The 23,294-nt window shown below is 36.4% G+C and overlaps 1 protein-coding gene across 2 annotated transcripts in view; it reads right to left on the bottom strand.

Moving 5' to 3' along the window:
- Positions 1–23,184, bottom strand: part of GXYLT1 (glucoside xylosyltransferase 1) — a 41,226-nt gene extending 18,042 nt beyond the window's left edge. The window contains exons 1-5 of one of the 2 annotated variants that reach the window (XM_019748442.2): positions 22,852–23,184; positions 14,622–14,717; positions 6,845–7,016; positions 3,144–3,269; positions 10–261 (exon numbers count right to left, since the gene is read on the bottom strand). In XM_019748442.2, coding sequence (XP_019604001.1) covers positions 10–261; positions 3,144–3,269; positions 6,845–7,016; positions 14,622–14,717; positions 22,852–23,072 — 867 coding nt within the window. In that variant the 5' untranslated portion in view covers positions 23,073–23,184. The remainder of the gene's footprint in view (positions 1–9; positions 262–3,143; positions 3,270–6,844; positions 7,017–14,621; positions 14,718–22,851) is intronic. The other variant, XM_019748443.2, reaches the window with a different exon arrangement.
- Positions 23,185–23,294: the final 110 nt, after the last annotated feature.

Genomic DNA, 23,294 nt, shown 5'->3' with positions numbered 1-23,294 from the left:
GTGACTTACCTTGAAATACTTCCTTCTCATTCTAGTCATGTTCATCAACATAACTCCAGAGTTTATCCCAGTTTTTCCATAGTATGGATGTCTGGCAAAGCGATTATACCACCCTATTCGAGGCTCTTCATGTTCTGGTGCCATTGCAGCAATTTGTGTGGAATTAAATTTCTTTAGTAAAGACCAAATATCATCAACAGGTCGTAAAAAAAGGATGTCAGTGTCGACATACAATAGTGAGTCAACTTCTTTCAGGATTAACTAGGAGGAGAGATATTTGAATTATTAACTAGAATTCTATTCATTTAATATAAAACATAAAAGAGGCTTTAATTATAAAAGAAATGCCTAAGAGATAAGCTAATTTACATAAGCTTTTTAAAGTAGAGCAATTTTTCCTTAATCTGTCATTTTTTACAACAGCATATAGAGATACTATGCTAATCTTTTTTATTAACTTTAGAGAAGAAAAGCTATAAAAGCAAATCAGAACATAAACTCAAAACTAACAATTGGAAGAATAAAATAAAAGCAATATCCTCCAAGATTAGGGAGGAAAGTTTTTCGTAATGGAAACAAAAAACATTAACTTAGGTGAATTTATATCTCGAATCTTAATTTCTTGAGATAAATACAGAAATAAACCAAACAAATGAAGATCTGAACTTGTTCTCTCGGCCTGTAACATCGACTGGCACCTTTACATCATTTTGGTCTCAACTATGAAATGGGAAAGCCAAAACTAGAACCCACACCACCCAGCTCCAGAGTCCATGCTCTTATTTCTGTACTTATTGTCCCTCAACAAATCGAAGAAAGTGTGCACACACTTAGCAAGGGTGAGGACAAGACTTGTCTTGGAAGAAAGACTGGCTATATTATTACTTTCTGAGAAATGTTCAATCTTTAATGTGTCTTCTTCAGGGATTTTCAAGGATAATTTTTTTTTTTTCTGCCTTACCTTTAAACTTTAGACTAATCTGACTCCTGCAAATTTAAATTTACTGCCTATTCCAGTACATTAGTAAAACTCAATAATTAGGTAACCTAACCTTTTTATTAAGAATATAATGAGAATAAGAGCTTAAGCCTCATTCTGCTCCTTTTCAAAGATGTTATCTCGTCCTGCAGCTAAGGTTAAGCCATTACCTTAATGAGCAGCTAGGAGGCTGAAATCATCCCATTCCCCCCAACCAACTGATTTAATATCAGGCTGGGGAAAAAAGAAAAAGAAAAAAATCTGATAGTTGCTGCAGCGCCTGAAGGGAAGCTTCACTTGTTCAAAGACCCCAATTAAAAGGTTATGTGTGTATGTGTCTGTATGTCTCTCTCTTTTGTAGGGAGTAGGAGAATAAGGGGAATTGTTTTTATATCAACATGCTGCTTCTGTACCTTGATACAATGTATGTCTACAGATTACTATATTGTTGCAGACTAGAAAGACACTGCATAAAGCTCTAAGTTCACTGCCAGGAGCCACTGCCAACTGAAGATCAGACATAAGGTTAAATAACAACCACATCAGCATTTTTCTATGGTTCCTTTTGGGGGAAGGAGGAATTGGCAGAGCTTACCTCAGTTCTTTTCATCCATCTATTTTTAAAGGAGGAGAAACTCGGTGGGGAAAAAAGTTTATAACTTAGAAAAATAAAGTATCGATTTACTTAAATTCTGATTAAAAAGATACAGAAGTAACAGTGAGGTCTGAGGACAATTTGATAAGTTTCAAGCATTTTACTTTAGTATTTCAAATTCCATTTAGGAATTTAACCAGATTACATCTAAATGATCGCACAAATTTCATATCACAACATCAACAATTAAATGTGCTAATAATGCAGAACAGAAGATAAATGGATGCAACCTCACACTTCTTTCAGCACTTACTGTTTCTTCAGTAACATATTTGTGTTTATTTAGTGTCATATTGTGTTTGTTTAATGTCTGTCTCCCACATCAGACAATAAGCTCTACGAAAACAAGAAACCTGTCTGTTCCAATCATTCCTATATACCCAGCACTTCAGTACAGATTCTTGGCAAAAAAAAAAAAAAGACACTCAAATTATTAATTAAATGACTAATACTGCAATGATTCAACATACTTTTTTCTTTTTTTAATTTATAAAGCCTACATGAAGTATCTGCAACTTCTTAAACTTTTTCCTATCTCAATCCCTTATTTGGGTGCTTCTTACAATAGAAGTAGAGGGTGAGAAAAATCCTGGGATCCAAATTTTTTACGCACAGCAACACAAAGATACTGGTTAGGCAGTCTCAGCTGTGAAAATTATAACTATCACTCTTACTGACATCCTGGATTCCGTAAACTATGTTCTTAGTATGCTAAGTATTGCCTTAATCCACTTAATAACAAGTAACTGCAGTTTCTTCCCCATAATACGTATACTTCCCAGAAACTTTAGAGCTTCTTAAATTAAATATTGCTACTGCCATAACTATTTTAAACATTATAGTGGTCCTAATTTAACTACTGTGAAATTCAAAACTGTGGGTGAAATCAATTCAAAATGAAACAGGTAAACTTCCTTCGGAATATTTTTAGATTAAAAATAATAACAACAATAATAATTAAGAGTATATCACCAAAGAACACCAGCAAAGGACAGCCCCACTGAATGAATGTTCCCACATCCCTCTGAAGTTCACATGCTTTAAATTTTGTGTCTGTGTTAAAATATCAGTTAGAAGAGGTAAACTGGCTTAGTATAAGACAAAAATGGTAACTTAATGATGCAATCTGCTTCACTTCCCAACTTATAAACGTAGCCTGCAACTTGAATGTGATACTCTCATGCCTTTCTCCTGGCAACACACCTGGCTCCACTAAAATCTGACAACCTCTGTTCCTTCCTAGAACTAAAAGTTTATAGCAACTGAGTAAGTTAAAATGTAGGAAACAGTATTTCAATAGAGTCACTCACATTTTTCATTTTAACAGAGGTTTCTATCATAGCTTTTATTTGTTCTATGGGAAGGGATTCCCCCTAATCGGGAATCGTGTGTGTGTGTGTGTGTGTTTATTAAATGGATTTATAGATAACTCTTCATTAACCCATGTGTGTAAAAGCAAGAGTCAAAAAAAAAAAAAGGGAAAGAAAAAACACTGGGGAAAAAACTTACGGGCAAGAATAATCTCTGGGAAGCACATGGTTTAAAGAGCTTTTTCCACTCTGCTGCATTCTCACTTGGAAAAGTTATTGGGTATAACGAATAGTTAAATGTTTGTAGAAATGACCAGCTATCAAGCTGAAAAATATAAAAGAAAAACTCAGTTCAGATTTATTTCAATTTTCTCTGTAAAATCATAAACCAACAGATTATTTTTAAAAAGCTAAAAATTAAGATATACATTTTATGATATACACAGTTAAAAGAAAGTCAGTCTTCTTTCTCCATATTGTTTTCTTTCAAAATCTTAAAATTATAGTAATATGCTAGAAAGACTCCACCACAAAGATTGGAGGCATAATTAAAATTATAATGATATTAATCACAAAATCAGAAAGTTGAAAGAGCCTTGCAAGTTGTACATCTCCCTCAACTTTATCTGATGCATAAATCTTCTCAATCCCTAAACAAATTAAACTCAGAAAAATTAAGCACTAATTTTATTACCATAATATGTATATGAAACTGATTAGAAGATATTTGTCTATCTACGTACTTTTAATATGCATAGATATTCTTGATGATAAAACATTCCGCTATCATCAACAAGACAAATAGTAACAAGTGCTGGCGAGGCTGTGGAGAAAAAGGAACCCTCATACACTGTTGGTGGGAATGCAGACTGGTGCAGCCGTTATGGAAGGCAGTGTGGAGGTTCCTCAAAGAATTACGAATAGAATTGCCGTATGACCCAGCAATCCCTCTCCTGGGTATCTACCCAAAAAATCTGAAAACATTTAGAGATAAAGACACGTGTGCTCCAATGTTCATTGCAGCTTTGTTTACGGTGGCCAAGACATGGAAACAACCAAAATGTCCTTCGATAGATGAATGGATAAAGAAGTTGTGGTACATATACACAATGGAATACTATTCGGCAGTGAGAAAAGATGATATAGGAACATTTGTGACAACATGGATGGATCTTGAGAGAGTAATGCTGAGCGAAACAGGTCAGACAGAGAAAGCAGAGAACCATGTGATTTCACTGATATGTGGTATATAAACCCAAAACAACAAAAGAACAAGACAAACAAATGAGAAACAGAGACTCATAGACACGGACAATAGTTTAGTGGTTGCCAGAGGGTAAGGGGGGTGGGGGGGGGAGGTGAGGGCAAGGGGGATCGAATATATGGTGATGGAAGAACTGACTCTGGGTGATGAACACACAATGGGATTTATAGATGATGTAATACAGAATTGTACACCTGAAATCTATGTATTTTACTAACAATTGTCACCCCAATAAATTTAATTAAAAAATAAAAATAAAAAAAATAAAATGCTGGAAAGTTGTAAAAAAGAAACATTCTAATAAATTTATATCCAATGCTAACTTCTAAAAAATCATTACAAAAAGCAAAACAGATCTGAAAATCTATAATGAATACATTTACTCTTTAGTATTATGAATGCATTTCACGACACTGACTTGCTTCAAATTCAGTTTAAGTATTACCTATCATTGTTGCTTCAACAGCATTGTTGATTCAAATTTCCTACAGAGCATTCATAATCTATGGGGGAGGATGAAAACTAAGTCCTTTATGTAACAGGCTGAAAATGTTACATTCTCTTTGTGAATTACGACTGTTCAAGTAACTTTCTAAAACATTAATGCCTTCCAACATAGTTTAAGGGAATATCTTTACTTCCAACACTCTACTTTGACGTCTCTATTAATTAGTTTAAAACACTAGCATTGTGTTTTCTCTGTGCAATTTATAAATCGCTTAAAGATCAATTTCAGTACTAACTTCAAAATGAAATCTTCATCATATTTTATTTAACATTCTAATACTTAGTCTTCTTCTTTGCAATAAAAACATATTCCATAAAATATTTGATACTCTTTCATCAAAAGCAAAACCAAACATTCTCAGCTGACTATAAAAAAAGCTAAGTTTAAAATGTAATATATGTTACATAAGCAATAATTCAGCAATATATGAACACAACAAAGAGGCTGCATATAAGATGAATCAATGAATTTTTCACTTATTTTACTTTTTCATACTACATTTTCAAAGGTTTTCACAGTCAGTAGCAATCTGTTGTTATTCTCTGAACTATTAGGATAAGATTAATTCCTCAGTTAATATTTTAGAAAACAATCCAGACAAACAGATCAAGATCACCAAAGCTCATATCAAAAATATAGATACTGGGGCGGCCGGTTAGCTCAGTTGGTTAGAGCACGGTGCTCTTAACAAGGTTACTGGTTCAATTCCCCACATGGGCCTCTGTGAGCTGCACCCTCCACAACTAGATTGAAACAACTACTTGACTTGGAGCTGATGGGTCCTGAAAAAACACACTTAAAATAAATTAAAAAGTTAAAAAAAAAAGAAATATATATATATATATACACACACACACACACATATATATATATATATACGTATATATATACACACATACACATACATATATGAAAATATTTTAAAACAATAAGTAAAACTTTTATCTCTTGAAATCAAAGATTTTGGCAGAAAACTAAAAGGCTTGAGACCACAAGTAGTATTTTTCACTTGATGTATAAAATGAACTAATTTAACTTAAAAAAAAAAAATCATCTACATTTTCTTCTATATAGTTGGACTAAGCATACATATATCCAAATCAATGTGAAAGATTAATTTAGTGTAGATGGGGTGGAAAGGGTGGGAATAATCATTATCATCATCTTTACCACCATCTCAGAATACAAGGTAGTGAGATTGCAGGTGAATTTTCTTTTTCTTGTATGTTTCCCCCCCATATCTATCTGTTCTCTTCTTGCATAGCAATAATTTCTTTTGTTAAGGAGGTTACATGGCTGCCCCGATCAAAGAGTGTATTTTCAATCCTCACAAACAGCTAAGTACAGTCACATGACTAAGTCAGACCAATGAAATAGTGGCAGGAATGTCATATGCAATTTCTGCAAAGTATCCAAACAGGGACGGAGGAGACTGCCCTCTTGACTTCTTCCTCCCTTATGTTGGCTAGAATATGGGTGTGATAACTGGAGCTTGAGCAGCCATCTAGGACCATGAGGTAGAAGCCTTATATTAAAGGTAGCTCAGCCACAAGAGAGAAGAAGCCAGAATCCCTGAAGGAGTGGAGCTGCGATACAAGTATACTGCAGACTGCCTACTTTTATGTGAGAGGGAAGTAAACTTCTATCTTATTTAAGCCACTGTTATTTGGGGTTTTCTGCCACTGGAACCAAATTGATTATAACTAATATAAAACCAAAATAAAGAACTTTCTTATCAGAGCAAGAAGCCACTTCCCTCCATATTGTCATTCGAGAGTTAAACAGAATTAAAAATGCACACTTTGATTGAGGCACTCCCAAGCCAAGGATGAGAACAAAATTAAATCACAGGACTTCTCAGTCAAAACATCCTGGAACTATATAGTCAGTAAATGAAAACCTCCATAACGGGCAAAGGACTTAAGTAGTCTTTTCCTGTTCAAAAACAAACCTTTCTCTTACACCCTAGATCTGGGCTCTCAGATCGAAGTGGTAACAGGGAATACTCCCCACTCTACGAGGGCAGACTTACAGACAAATATTTTTGTTCAATGAAGGTATAAAATAACATTCTATTATAGTACACCATTAAATATTCAACTCTCAGACTTAAGTCTCAAATACTTACTATGCCTTTAAAACTATCATGTAGTTGATCTTCAGCAAAAATATGGAACTGAAGAGGTTTGATGCTGAAAATGATAGCTGACTTCAACATGGTGATAGTTTCTTCCAGTCTTTCACCGCAGGCAACTACAGCTAGGTGCATTCTCTCAATGGGCTGTATTTTCAGACTATACCTAATAGAAAAGAAGACCACATTTTCCAACAGTTTTAGTATAAGGTAACATGTTAACAACATGGCATTTTGACCATGTTCAAAAACCAAAGTTCGAAATTTCTACTTAAAAAGCAAAGAAACATAATATTGCAAAACAGCACGATGCTGAATCAATCATCTATTTCTATACCCTCAACCAGCCTTTCTCAGCCAGCGTTCCACTACGAAACACAAAGGCCTACTTTCTCAACTCTTCCGAGAATGGTACATAACTAGCACCATTCTAGATGCACAGGAGAGAAGTTAATTCATTACTCCCACTAGATGTGTTAGGGCATTAGGGCTTAAGTCTTTCAAGGAACCCCGCCCCCAATTGAGAAAGGGGACATTCCTGATTTAAGACTTCGTTTTAAAATTTTTTTTATTTAAAAAAAAAAATCTCAAAAACATAAAAGTAGAGAGAATACAACAAAAGATCCCCATGTACCCATGTCCCTGCTGTAACAAAAAGTATTCATATTTCATCTAAAACCTCTGCCCACATCCCCTTTCACTAAACAATGGATCGTTTTGAAGCAAACGGAGACATAAAATCATCTACAAATATTTCATGAAGATATATCCAATCTTCAACCATGCTGATTACAAGAAAAGTTTCCTTTACATAACTTTTCTCACTGACTACATTCATTTATCAAATAATCAGTGAAACATAAAATTTCTGAGGTAGTCTAAAACATACTAGTCAAACACTGTTATGTAATTTTGGAAGGAAAGATTCTCTAAACCCAAGTTATTGGCCTAGGCTATATAACGTATTTACAATATAAAGATCTCATCTGTAACTATGGCATAAAATAATCTTTTTGGAACTGACAGCTAAAGGAATGTAAGAATGGAAAACAACATAAGACAAACTAATAAAATATTAAAGTATTATAAAATACAAACATTCCAAACTAAAAGCATACAAATTTGACTTTAACTCAATTTTGGCTTAGAGATCCTTTCTGTAAAATATACAAAGATTAAAAATTACATTATTTAACATTAATAGTTTTATGTAAACATTACTGAGATTTGCAGTAGCAGGGATGGGTGATTAATCATTTCTCTTCAATTTACAAGCTAAAATTACTGTAGTTATGTTCCTTAGCATAGGACTTTGGAATCCTGAGCATTCATCTGTCCACATGTTAGAGAGGTCCCAAAACTATTTTCTGATTTTCTGAGGAAAAGCTTGATCTTGCTCATGGGTAATCCCTCAACCACCCAGGACACCAGAAAGGAGAAAAAATGTGAAATAACATTTAACACAAAAAACTGTAGAAAACATACTTGAATATCAAATTCATATAGCTTAATGTTTTAACATTAAACATTTGGAATTTTTCATATTAATAGGATAGAAAACTATGTCTGAATCCTGCTTTTATTGTGGATCTATTCCTTCCTATTAACAGGCTTGGGTTTTTTTTTTTTTGGTTTTTTTTTTGCTAAGGGATATTTAACAGAGCAGTTGAAATTGATGCTTTTCTGGTCTGATTGGGTACCTTAGGCCTGAAAATGGGTTTCTCTTACGTTGGTACATCTTTCACATACACAATTACTGGTTAATTGTCAGCTTTCGGCAGAGGAGCAGAAAAACTCTTCAGCCAAGTTACTATCCCCTAGAAAACATAGGAGTCATTTGCTTCCCAGATCTCTCTACTGGGCGGCTGAACCTTAAACTCGTCAATACCTCGATAATGCGCCCTCTGTTCAGGCTAATGGGCAAATTATTCTACAGATGAGATTCTTTAAAAATATATGTATTTTTTAAGGGAAAAAATAACCTCCCTCAGATAATTCATAAAGTTAAATATTATTACACCACTTTGTTAATAGTATTAAATGGAGAAGATACATATAAAATGGTGTTCTGGCAAGAAGTATATTTCCTATTCCAGCAGTGGTGATAATCTTCATCAAAGAATTAGGATTATCATTAAATTAAGGTATAATATTAGGTATATATTTTGCCGTTAAAATTTAGATTAATCTACCAGAAATTGAATTTTATGAATGGTTTGAGGTAGGGTACAATGACAAATTTTGCACATGGTTATCCAACTGTGCAAGCGCCATTTGTTAGTTACCACAGACTTTATCCTTTTCCCATCCACCTGCCACGCCACTTTTTTCGCATATGTATCTGGTGTTAGCATAAGCTGGGGTCTTTTTTAAAGCTCTGTTCTTTTCCACTGACAGCAATTAGAAAGAAGCAGTACCTTCTCCCTTGTCTGTACCCTCTGTCCATTCCCCTCTTTTCTGTTTGAGCCCTTCAGTTTAGAACAGGAAAATCCTATCAGAGGGAAGACTACACATCTATGTTTTCTATACCGATAACAAGGGGTTGAGAACCCAGTTCACCTCAAAGCAGTGGAATTCACAATGGCACAAGTAAAAGAAAAGGCAGTGAGGACACACAGCAGTTTCACAGAGCTCTAAATTATCTTGTCTTTGCAGTAAATGCCTCCAGATCCTACTTCTCACGATGGTATAAAATCCCTCATTAAAGAACCAAGACTTGAGGATCTATAATGGGCTCAGGTTGTTTAATTGGCTATAACTACATCCTGCCCCAAAGCTAAAAGCCAAGAGATTTTAAAAGTAGGCCGTAACAGTCATGCATAGAATTCTCTATATATGGAGACAAGAAGTATAATAAACCTTCTTAAGAAAAATAAGGCAAATGTTCTTCAAGAAAAAAAAAATTTCTAAAATCACTCCCAGGGACTCCACCTCCCAGGCATTTTAGCAAGACTTGTTTTAGTCACACCGCCATCACTCCTTCCACCAATTTCTATGGAAGGACTATTGTCACCTACAGAGCATTTGCTTTTCTGTTATGTGTCTCTTCTTAGCAAAAGCATTATGTACAGTACAGACGCCATCTAAACTGACAGGAGGAAACATTCATTAAGATGTTTCTGCCCACCAGCCTGTCCCTAGACCCCCAAGGACAGGAAATAATTGCAACTGGAAGAAATCTAAAGTAAGCTTCTACACTACAGGAAGGGATAACTAAAACCTTCTACAAAGTCACAGGAAAGTAGCCATTCAAGTAATTTTGGTCACAACTGAATGGCATAATCTTGTCAGGCTCTGTAAAAATGTGCTGTATTTTAATTACAGTGTGAATAAGATAAAAGTCCCTGTAGGTTTAAAGAAATGTTATCCAGAAGGACATTTTAAAGTCAAACCTATTTTCCACAGACCTATGTTTTAATTTAAACATTCACCGTATTTTCTGATCACACCTTGTAAAATCAAACTAAACATATTAAATTTCTGATAACAATTTCTCCAAACTAAAAATAACTGCCATGAACTTATCTTTAAAAACTTGTAGTTGAACAAAATAGAAAACTATCTACAGAAACACTAATGATCGTTTCCTTAATGTATATGTTAAAAAAATGTTTTTCCTCTTACTACTAAAAAAGAGTTGTGCTGAATTATCATACTAGACAAAACTACTTTAAAGAGTTGTATTTAAATCACTTTTGAAACACAATGCAATATTTAAAAAACTCTTCAGGATGTTATGAAAGCATATAAAAGAAAATCTAAAAATTCTATATTAAATATAAGTATTAACTACTAAAATATAATTTAAAATAATCTGTAAAAATATATCTCTTAAAACTAGCATGTGACCACCCAACAGAAGACAGGTAACATTAAATTTACCTATAACCATAGACTCCATGAACCGAAAATCAATTCTCACCATAAAGAGAAAGATGAAATATTTTAAAAGCTCAAACCATATTAACAGAAAAACTAATATATAAAAACAGAATATTTATAATAATACTAACATTAAGAGATTGTATAATGGAAAGATAACTAAAATTAAAAGTGAAACAAATTAGGAAAATATTTGTAATCAATGGCAAAACCAGAACATGTATTTCTAAGAGTTCATAAAATAAGCACTAAAAAACCAATAGGCAAAATATCAATGCAGAAAAGATTTAAAAGCTAAACACATATGAAAACATATCCAACAAATTATCAACAAAATATAAATCATCATTTCACCCAAATAAATGGCAAAACTATAAGCCCCGGTAATACTAAGGTTACGGTGATACCAGTACATTTACACAATGGTGGTGCAGGCTTAAATCTGTATAATTTTTAGAATATAATGTAATGGTATAATTACTTCTTTTTAATGAGTACTGGACCTTTCATATGGTAGACACCACGGATAAGCAAGAAAGCCACAATCGTGACCTCACACAATTGACAGCTTATTGTGAAAAGACAGATTTAGAAGAGATTTCATCAGAAGTCATAGTAATTGTTTAAACAGAAAAAAAAAAAATCAAGATTGCTAAGGAAGCTTACGACACAAACATTTAACTTAGTCTGAAAGTGCTGGGGAAAATCATTAGTTGCTTGCTGGTTGCCAAGCACCTTGCTAGGCATAGGGCTTATATGATGAAGGTCGCGTGGTATCCATCTACAAAGTCAACAGTCTAGCAGTAGATAAAGATTCAAAACCACACTAGATCAGGTCGGTGCAACAACAAGACAGAGGATACAGAGAAGGGAGGAGCAGGGGTTAGGGAAGGGAGCTCACACTAGCTGGATAAGACGTGATGAGCTCGGTAGTTAAGGAAACAGGAAGGAAGCGGTGGTCAGGAGCGCCAGTGACAGGAAACCAGTCAGAAGAGTCACTGAGGACTGACATGTGGAAAGTCAGTCATAAACCAAGATACAAACAAGGGAAAGTGTGAGGAGCTAGACCATGAATTTAGGTTTGAACGAGAGTGTCTGAGGCACCTGAATCAGCAAGGTAAAAATGACCAACATGCAGCTGGAAATACAGTTCTGGAGCAAAGAAAAGAGCTCTGGATTGGAGCGATCAGTTATCCTCAACGGAGAGAGAAAAAAGCAGAGTCCTGAGGAATGTCAATGTTTAGAAGTTAGGAACAGTGAAAGGAGTCCAGGAGCAGAGAGATCAAAGAGCTAAGAGACACTGGTCTCCAGAGCCAGAGACTGACAGAATTGGAAGAAAGGGGAAGTGGCAACCAGTGCCCAAGAACAAGTCAGAGGTCAGAGGTGACTTCAACGAGAGCTAGGGTTTTTAGTCATGGCAGGCGCTGCCCATAGTGGGGTGAGGTGTGAAGGGCTGGTCTGTTGGTTTGTGTAAGGAAATAAAGCCAGTAGACACTCTTACAAGAAGTCTGCTTGTGAAAAGAAACAGAGTAAACAAGAATGCTTGAAGGATAAAGGGTTGAAAGCAAGCTGCCATCGGAATCTTGTGTTTGGTTTTGTTTCAAGGACAGAAGAGACTGAAGAGGTGTGAGCATTGTGACAAGTAGATGCCTCAGTGCAGATACAATTACTAACAGCATATATACATCAACCATGAAAACGCTGTGGATAGGTGTTGACAAAATTTTTCTTTTTTATGTTATTTTATGTTCATTGCACAATAAATTAATTGGGAGGAAATAATCCCCCCAGGTAAGCTTCGATCAAAATAAAATTATATAAAGAATTCAAGTTGGGAAAGCTGGGAAGAACACTGTGCCAGCTAAGTGCCCACTGATGCCAGGCAAAATGTGAGACCTAAGGTGGCAGTAAAAGGGACTTTCAAAGAAATTTTACTTCTTTGAAGTAAGGAGGTAGGCAGACAAGCTCTCCGAGTCAGGCAAAATGAGGCATTACTTAAGAGTAAATACTGAAATGGAGGGTGAGAATGCCATGGCAATTGCATGGCATTGTGGCTTGGCTGCACGGCTGAACAAAGTGAGTAAATGTGAGGGATCCTAAGTTCTGAAAAATAAAATGATCGCAGGTATATACTCTGGATTCAAGATTACAAGTTGAGAGTGTAGTATAGCAGAGAAGTCTAACTTTTAAAATCTCAAATTTAGGAGAACAACAAGCACCAAGGTGTACATTATGTATTTATCCACATCATTTCCTTCCAGGGAAGATTTGGGAGCATTAGGAAAGTGATGAGTTGGAGAAGCCAAAACAAAAGGAGTAATAAGCAGAGGCTCCAGGATTCACACGAGGTCAGCTCCCCTAGGCTAACTAACCCTGGCCATAGAGGAGGAGGGAAGACGCCGTAACTTACAAAAGCGTCTGGGTTGTATAAATCAGAGTATACGAAAGTTTTCAAGCTTACCCAGCTTCTAGAGTGAGTAGATGTATGTCACAAGGCTGGAAATAGCAAAGCGGTGCTTGTCAATACTCTATTTACTAGTAAACTTTTGGAAGAATGAAAAATACTGAGCCCCGATTCTCCAAAATTATGAACAAACTGAAGTGTAAGACTTTAAAAGGAGTTAGATTATTTTTAAGTCTGAATAATCTGATTTGACTGATCCACGTTATAATTTCAATCCCTCAATCTTTTCCATAGCTAAAAGATATAATTAGCACATCTGATTTCAACTATTCCCTCCCAGTTATTCATGGAATGCATAATATATTGGAAATACAAGAATTTTAAAATATATGCTACTAATATATATTAAGAATGCAGATTTCTCCAGGTAGAATACTTCACCTCCTATCCTTGAGCCTGGCTAATTTCCTGTTCGTCGGGTACTTGCTCTCTCCAGGAAGCTGCCCCAGATACCTTCAGATGATCCCACCTGATGACTCACCTGTTTCTCCCATCGTCATAGCTACAATATGTCACACTCTATTATAATCTCAGGTTTATTAGTGTGAAACCCCAGAAGGATGGAGCCTCGTTAACCAGACTCGGAGTCTGGTTCTTAGCACCCAGCACTGTGCCTGGGAAATTGAATGAGTAGAATTTAAACTTAAATGAATCACAAAGACACACTAAAAGTAGATGACACTCCAAGAATAGCTATTTTTACTCTTAGGATGGACATTGCAGGCTACTGCCTCATCCTCCCCTGCCACTGTCTCAGTGAGATAGTCTGATATCACATTCTTATCAATGCTTGTTTCTTTCACTGCAGGTTAGAGCAGGAAGGGACCTGAGAGGTCAGCCAATCCTTATCCAGAGAAGTGAACAAAGCCAAACTATTCAGTAACTCAAAAGGTCAATAAACAATGCCATCGCATTTGCTCCTGCGTTAAACACTTATCTTTATCCTCCCAATACGCAATCTCTCTGTTAATAACCAACATAATCCTTCCCCAGTTGTTCCCATCCACCTACAGAATGTATTTTCAGTATACCAGCTTTAAATTAAATTAACGTTGTATATATGGCTGCAACTGTCAGTGGAAGTCTATCCTTAACACCTGTTTATTATTTTATCACTTGTTACCTAAATTAGATGAGAAATCCTCCTAAGAACAATGGTTTATCATAATAACATCTAAAAAAATAGTATTTTATATGCAGTGTATGTGAAAAATTACATATAGTGTAATTACATATAGTATAGATAACAACTACAAGGTAGGAAAAAAGGAATAGAAAATCCGATCAGAAAATGAATTATTTACATGTATGATAATATTAAATTATTGGAAGAGAAACTTTTTTTATCCTATTACAGTCAAAAATTTATTATCTACTATCTAATCTTACCTACTCTGATCTACCAATTAAATATTAAGTGCCTACCTAAAAGTCGCTTCCCAAAAGCAGTTCATTCCACAAACATCAGAGGGCAGCATCCAATAGGGATTCCAGTAACACAGAGAGAAGAAATCTTTACACCTAACAGAGTAAGACAGAAATAAAGTCCTCTGTGAGTATTTCAGTTTAAAACAAAGAACTTACTAAATAATATAACTTACTATTCTATTTTACAACACCAAAACTGAAAATCCAATTTTGCAAATTCAATATTGCTATGGTAATGAGAATTTTTGGAAACTGATAGCTCTCTTACTTTGGGTATCATTATTTTAAATAGAACTTTAAAACCTTTGGGTAGAATATATACTACAGACTGGAAACCCATTTTCTAGTCAGAAACGGTCCTAATATACTAAAAGCCCCTCCTAAGAACACAAAAAGTAAGGGAATACATCTAAAATTTTCCTTCACGGACTACACAGATAGTCCTATTACATGGGCACTAGATAAAATCCACTTCAGCCAAACAAAATATTTGCTTATCCTGAAGCGAAATTAAAATGCCATGAATGCTGGTGGAAAAGGAAGAGAGGATCTTTAAATGTTTTCAAATTAATCCTCAAAAACACCTGTATGGTGTTTTAAATTGAAAAATAATACCGATATTCATGGTTCAGTTTCATTATCTCAGTTTCACTGTATTACACAAGCTAAAATGGAGGATTAAGTGTGTTCTTTCTTCTTTGATTGCAGGTTGGAACAAAAACAAAACAACGCCTCACATTATAAAATGTATGTTTTTCATTTGTTATTCCTTTTCAAACAAGAGCCTAGTTTGAAATTCACTACAGTGGAGGCCTGGGTAATAAAGTAAGCACGTATGAAGGCAGGATCAGGTACTAAACCAGGTCACCTCATGTCCCATCATCATGTAGCTTTGTTCTCACTATGGATTCAATTATAAGTTACTGTTCTACAAGGAAAGGTCTATGAAATTTCAGATTTGCAAAGATCTCTGATCATACCTCTCACAAATGTCAATGCCCCACACCAGGCCTACTACATCAGAACCTCTGAGAACTGGTTCGGGCACTGGTGGTTTTTAAAATGCTGCAGAGGTAATTCTGTGTACTACTGCATAATAAACTACAAAGTTACCATTTTAAAACCAATGGGAAAAAGTTACATAGTAATTTTGTTGCCTTTTAAAGGGATACTATTTTTAAGCACAGGGTAAAATGTTACATATCTTAATTTAAAAGGTTGATAAATCAGAAAAATAAACTGTAGGCAGACTAGTAAAACACACTACTTGATCAGGAAATTTATGTTTATCCCCTCCCAGGCTTATGTATTTTTTAAGTTTGGCATTTCATACTATAGACAGGTTCAGTGGTGGTGGTAACAACTAACAGAGTTCTTTTCAGATTTAAGTGCTTTCACATCCATTTAAGCCTCACAACAAACCAGTTCAAACAGGTATCACTATCTTTCAGATACAGACATTATTACCACTTTCTTTCAACAAATCCACAATTTATTTATAATCAACTCTACAGCATACCTTTGTTCCAAAAAGGAAATAACTAATCTGGTTATTCCATCTCCCCGTCAAACCTTACAACAGTACCAAATGGAAATGGAAAATAAAGTCTCAAAGAAAATGACTCCCTAATTAAATTTTTCTGTAAAAGTTATTGCTTGAAATTATGTAATAATGTCATTTTCTGCCTCAACGTGCACTCCTCAAGTCCCAGCCCTAAGCAACCACAAATCTATTTTGTCTCCATAGATGTGCCTATTATAAGAATTTCACATAAATGGAAACATATAATATGCAGCTTTTTGAATCTGACTTTTCACTCAGCATATTTTCAAGGTTCATCCACTGTCGCATTTATTAGTACACTGCATTCCTTTTTATGGCCAAATAACATTCCATTTTATGGATGATATACACATTTTGTTTATCCATTCATCAGAAGATAGGCATTTGAATTGTTTTCCAGTTTGGGGCTATTAATATATAATGCTTCTATGAATATTCATGCACAATTTTTCTATGGACATGTTTCCAATTCTCTTGAGGATACAGCCACCAGTGGAATTGCTAGATCATGTAATCACTGTGGAGTGACTAATGCAGATGGAACTACAGGGAAAAAGTCAAGTTTTAGGTAAGTTTCTTGACCATAATCTAATGTCAGAAAACATGTTTATAGAAGGGATGTTTTTCTTTCTGTCTTTCTTTAATGGAAATACAAAACATAAGCACTAGTGAGTACACAGGCTGCTAGCTATTTAAAAAAAAATCATAAAACACTGAGGTACTGCTGGCAAGAGGTGGCATAATTTATTTCAAGTTTCTTATCTCCCAAATTACATTCTCTCTCACTTACAAAAAATTGGTTTTAAAGATCAAGTTATACAGTAGAAACTCATTACATACCAGTAACTGTTGCTACAAGCAATAAATTAGGGAAAGCAACTAATCTGGAGACAGATAGCACTCATACTTTCAGGCCGGAAAAGAAAATAAAACTTAAAAATACTAGAGAAGTAAAGGTAGTTTTCCAAATTCTGGTTATTAGTTGCTTTTGCTTTTATTCCTTAGAACTATTGGAAATGGAATATTAGATCGTACAACATTCAAAGAGTTAACTCTACTAAATACTTTCAATGGGGAAAAACTGGAAGCTGAGTAAATGGTATGTCTTCAGTAAACAGTGACATCCAAAGTCAGTGAAGTCCATACATGCAGTTTTTTCACTGTGTATCTAATTGAAATAAAACTTTACTGTGGCTCGTCCTCAAATCTGGTATGACTGAATGTTTCTAGCTCTAGGTGGTTTGTCTATGAGCAAATTGATCAGGGGTAGCACAAAGGATCTTTGTGGAGATAAACAGTTCTGTATCCTGATTGCAGGGTGGTTACACGAAACTACATATGTGAAAAATTGCATAAAACTACACATGTACAACACGAGTACATGTAAAACTGATGGTATCTGAAAACTGACCTGTGGATTATACACAATGTCAATTTCTGGGGTTATAATAGTGCACTAACTATATTGATACATATATATGTATATGTATATACATATATAATATATATTATAATATATACATATATAATATATACTATATATTATGATATATATTATATACATATTATATATACATATATTATATATTATAATATATACATATATAATATATAGTATAACATATATAATATGTGATATATATACATATATAATATATAATATATATATATATGTTATTCCAGATATGGTGGTATTGCACTAAGCTCATGTAAGATTTTACCACCAAGGGAAACAGTGAACATAGACTATCTCTGCAACTTCCTATGACCTTATATTTATTTCAAAAGTAAAAAGTAAAAACAAACAAACGAACAAAAAAAACCTGGCCAAAAAATTCCCCACAATGTCAGTACGTACTTGAAAAATATTTCAAAATTTGAGACATTTCATGCTCTGGATTAAAGTGAGCATTTAACATAATAATGCTCACCACAATAACAGTTCTCAAACTTAGAGTAGACTTAAATTTGATAACATAAGGTCTTTTATACTTTTAAATTAAACTGACAAGGTATTTGTCATATCAAAATGTCCACAACAGTCAAGAGGCTTTCGTGAAAACTGTGCACAACTGACAGTCAGGGATAAGTCTGGGCATATCCAGTGTAAGAATGTGGAAGCCTGAGTGCTGCAAGCCAACAGGGCAACTGCGAGGCAGGACACCTGCGGTGACTGCGCCAGAGAAACAGAGATGCCCACAGCCCCCGTAAGGGAGGCCATGCCCATGACACTGACAATTGCCTTTATTTGAAGATCAGTGCCTGGGTCACTCATTTTCAACCAAAAACTGTCTCCAGACAACTGACTTTCTAGCTCTAAGTCACGTCTTCACTTCTTTTTCTTAAAGCTCTAATTTCATGAATACTCAGGAGGTGGGGAAAGGACTGCTTACATACAAATGGCACTGAACAATCATCTAACCATTTCAAAAATAAGTTGGCATCACACTGTACAACCCTCCCCCACCTCCCCCCAAAAATAACAACAAAAAAAATGATGAAAAATTTAAATGTAAAAAAAGTGGGGTGGGGGGGGACCCTCTGGCATAAAGTTTTTCTACATGTGAAGAAAGCAAAAACAATAAAGAAAGAAAGAAACTGCCTATCTGAATACACAAAAATTTTAAACTTCACACAGTATACACACTGAAAAAAATGCAAGTCAACATGTGGAGGGAAGTACTATTGACCTATAAGACACATAGATAATAATCTTACTGTTTCAAAATAGGATTTCTAAATCAAAAGTACTCCTTATTTTTCTTTCCCCTCCAAAAGCATAGAACAATATTATTTTAGTTAATTAATTATTAGTCAGGCTTGTGCTAAGCACTTTATAACTATGTTAAGTATGATTTTCAATGAACAAAAATATTGTTTTTATATAAGAAGTCTTTGCATGAACAAAGCAGAGATTAAAATGACTTTAGTAAGTAATTTAACCTTTCTTTACTGTTTACTGCCAAAACTCCTCTCTTCTTCAAAAATAACTGCAAAGAGGAGGAAACATTTCTCTACTAAGAACAAATAGTGGTCATTCTCAGCTAAATCAGTGGTACTCAATCTTTGGTTTTATAACAATACCCTGGAGCACACATCTAAAATATAGATTCCTAGACCCCAGTGCCAGACATTCAGGTTTAGCAGGTTGAGACTGGGACCCAAGCGAAGATCTTTGTCCGAAAGTCAGAAATTGGAACCAAAAAAAAAAAAAATTGCTCAAAATTTAAATGATCAAAATCATCACCACATTAGCTTCAATTTTATCGTGCCAGGCACCACACTAAGTAATCTATATGTGCTATATCATTTCAGTTCTCACAAACAACTCAATATCCTAAGTACTCTTACCTCTAACTGATACGGAAATATGTTCATGGTGAACACAGACAGTAAGTGGCAAAGCTGAAGTCTGTGTCTCCAAAACCCTTCCTCTTTCCACTCTAAATTCTCCGTGTATCCTACTAGTGTTCACAGGACCCAATATAAAGGATAACTCAGTGGCCTAACCAGATCTGAAAAGGCGCATGAGGTGACGACCTCCCTGTATGAAAATTGATCCCACGAAGGACATGGCCAGTCCAGAAATGGTATCACTGAAATGCTAAGTGTTTCTTAATTCCGCACAACCAACATGCTATAGAGCCACCATCAGATGAGATCTTGATAAGACCAAGATTCATCAGTGAAATGTGAGAAATTAATCACCCTGAGTAGCTCAAGTCACAAAATGGCATAACTCCTTCTGCAGAAATACTGATGCTGGTAATAAGAACTGCTTTAGATTGAACACTTTAATAGAGTCTGTGCATACTGAACAGCTTAAGAGAGTCTCTGTGTGTGGAAGATCCAGTGCCTACCTGGCATTTCCCCTCCTTTGCGGCACCACAGGTCTCCAACATCAATCACGTTATTCTCTCCACCACAGGGATGTATGTGTAGGAGGCACAGACCCAGAGAATCAGAGGCCCCCATCCCAGGCAACACTGACGGGTCCACAGATGGACACGTGCTGCAAGCAAGTCTAATGAGTGCCCTTTTCTATTTGAGATTAGAAAAGAAACACTGCGAGGGGAGGAAAGACCCCATGAGCAAAGCCCATCTACAGTGGAAGAGAATGAGAAAGTCCCTAGTCCTTGAGGTCTCTGGAAATAACTGGGCATTTTTTCTTTAATATTGTTCTTTTCATATAAGCTTATAAAAATCTGGTTTGCTTAAGTCAGTTTTAGTGGATTTTGATCACTGACAACTAAGAATTCTATTACACATCAATTATTATCTACATTTTACAGGTGAGAAATTGAAGCAGAGAAGTGGTCAAGGTTTCACAGCAGAGCCAGAATGAGAACACAGGCTGTCTGACTCTAAGACCTGTACATTTTCTAATTACCAAAATAATGTATTTAAACAGAATGCACTAATTAATAATAGAGTTCACTGACAAATTGTTACTATCATTTTAGTTTTTACTTTGAGAACTTAGGAGAATCTTTCCAAGTATTTTGTCATGGAATGCTGTGCAATGAATACTTGCTATAAGTTATGACCAATGGAACCTGCTGAATATAACCCTAGATCCCATGTGTTAAATGAAAAAGGGAAATAACAGTCTTAATCTTTCAGGTAAGATGGCTTCAAAAAAAGTAAGAATGTAATGACAATCAAATCCTACCAAAAAAAGGGAAGCTGTTGCTTGACTCACAGCCCCATTCACCACTGATGAAACACTACAAGCTAGATTCTTATCCCAGTAGCTTTATAGAAAGAGCACTTGGGGAGTAATCAAAGGATAGTTTTTAATTCTGGTCCAATGAAACTTGCTTGGCCAAATAAATTATACACAAGAACAGAGATTAAGGACACCTACTCCATATCCCACTGAAGCTAAAGAAGTTACCTGACCTCTATGAGAAATCTAAAAAGATGTCACACACAATATCTAAAATTAAGAATCCTGATGTCTTAGGTATTCTCCCGACTTTAATCAAATTGTAGAGTAAAAACGTGACAATCCAGCTTTTCCATGTTGCTCCTCTGCCCAAACTTCTCCTTATACCTACACATGTGGTGAAATGTACTTCACATTTTTACCAAGACTGATACAGCTTTAGTTTTAACTTAGATGTATGCCCCATTGAAACGAGGGGTTATGCTGTTCAGACGACCTGTAATATACAGCTTTACAGTTGACTCTACTCTGACACATCAAACTTACGATTTCAGTAATAGCTCTTAAAATATCTATTAAAATGGAAGTGCTTATTTTCCAAATTTCAAAAAAAAAAAATCATTTTGTTAAAAACTGGTCCAGCAAATACAATTTATAAAAATCTGTCACAAAATAAAGTATAAGTATGTGAGACAAAGCACTAAACATATTACTCTATCAAACTGAAATGCTAATATCATAGTTCAATTTCATTCAGTATTTTGATTAACATGTTACTTCCTTACAATTCTAGCCAATACAATAACAATTTCTTTTCCATAATTTTCAACGCTTCACTATAACATAACAGACCATGAATTGCTTTTCATGAGCATTTTTCAAAGCTCACCCAGGTCTTCCAGCTCAGGCAGTCACTGCCTCTCCCAGGACGATAAATGAGAGTTGTCAAACCTGGCTCTGGAAATAGTCTGCTTTTATGAATAGAGTCCTGATATCCTAGGAATTTGCCAGACTGTAACCAAATCAAAGGGTAATAAAAACATGACAATCCAGTATTTTCATGCTGCTCCTCTGCCCAAACGACCCCCTTTCATTTTGGGAATGACCGTCAACTGCACACCCTGCGACCAACATATAATACTTTCGATATCAAGGCAGCCTTTCCTCTCTCTTTCCTAAGGGAGTACTGTAGATCGTTCCCAGAGAGATGTCCACAAAAAGATGAGACTATTTCCAAGGAAGTGGAAACGCTCAGAGTTTGTTAAGCATTCATAATGCGTTGCATTCTTTTCTCCATTTAAATCTCAAGCTGATTCCAACTCTGGCAGTGATTTGTGAAAATCCACTTAAGTCATTATGCTAATTTTTAAAGGATTCCTCCATCCTATCTCACGAAAGACGTTGAGCGTGTCAAGTATCGCTCATTTTTCTTGCTGATTCCAAAAGAAAAATTCACAATCTGCAAAATGCTCTGTTCAGATTTAACGAATCGACTAATAACGACAAACTTAAGCGTTAACACACAGACGCCGCATTCAGGAGGGGTAAAAAAATTGAACTAGGGCGCCAGCCTGATGTTTAAATATCTCAGCTTGAACTCCATGGAAACAAGACGGAATTCCCACTAGTCAGACAGCAAGAAGGCTTTTGTGGGCACCTCTTATTTTCAAAGAATCCCTTTTAAAAATCAACTGTCAATTAAAAGTTGAAAATTAATTTCTTCTGCTTTAAAGAGCGCATAAGCAAAGGGTCAGGGAGAAACACAAAAGCGTGGGGTGCTCTCCGGCTGGAGCGACGCTGGGCTCACCTCTGGGGTTGAGGGGAAGGAGGGAAAAGAGTGAAAGGGGGTCTGAGACAGCGGCAAAGAGGCGGGAGGCGCGGGCCCGGCGGCAGGAGGCGCGGGACAGATCGGCGAGCAGCCCGGGCCAGGCCGGGCCCCGCGTCCCCGCGCCCACTAAGCCCCCCGCCCCGACCCCACGGGAAACGGCCCGTACCTGTCCGACCCGCCGGGATGCGCTGTGGAGCCCGGGTTGCCCGCCCCTCTCGCTGCGCCGCGTCCACCGCCCGCGAGCCAGGAAGCCGCTTTGGCCTGCGGCTTCCCGCCACCTCCGCCCGCTCCTTCTTCCAGGGACACGGCGAGCTGGCTGAAGGCGTAGAGGAGCGAGCAGAAGCCGCAGGCCAGGCACAGCACCACGATGCGCAGGTAGCGTCGCATCGCGCCGGCCCCGCACCTCCGCCGCCGCCGCCGCCGCCGCCGCGCCCGCCCGGGCGAACTGGAACCGAGGGAGCGGCACCGCGCAGCCGCGGGCGCAACAAGTTCCTCCTCCACCGCGGCCTCGCGCCCGCCCGCCTGCCCGCCCGCCTGCCCGCCCTCCACCTCCGCGAGCGCGCCGACAACCCGCCCCGAAGCGTGGACACCGCCTCCGCCGCCGCGGGC

The sequence above is a fragment of the Rhinolophus sinicus genome, linkage group LG02, assembly GCF_036562045.2.
Source record: "Rhinolophus sinicus isolate RSC01 linkage group LG02, ASM3656204v1, whole genome shotgun sequence".
NCBI lineage: Eukaryota > Metazoa > Chordata > Mammalia > Chiroptera > Rhinolophidae > Rhinolophus > Rhinolophus sinicus.
This window is presented reverse-complemented; position numbering and strand designations above follow the sequence as displayed.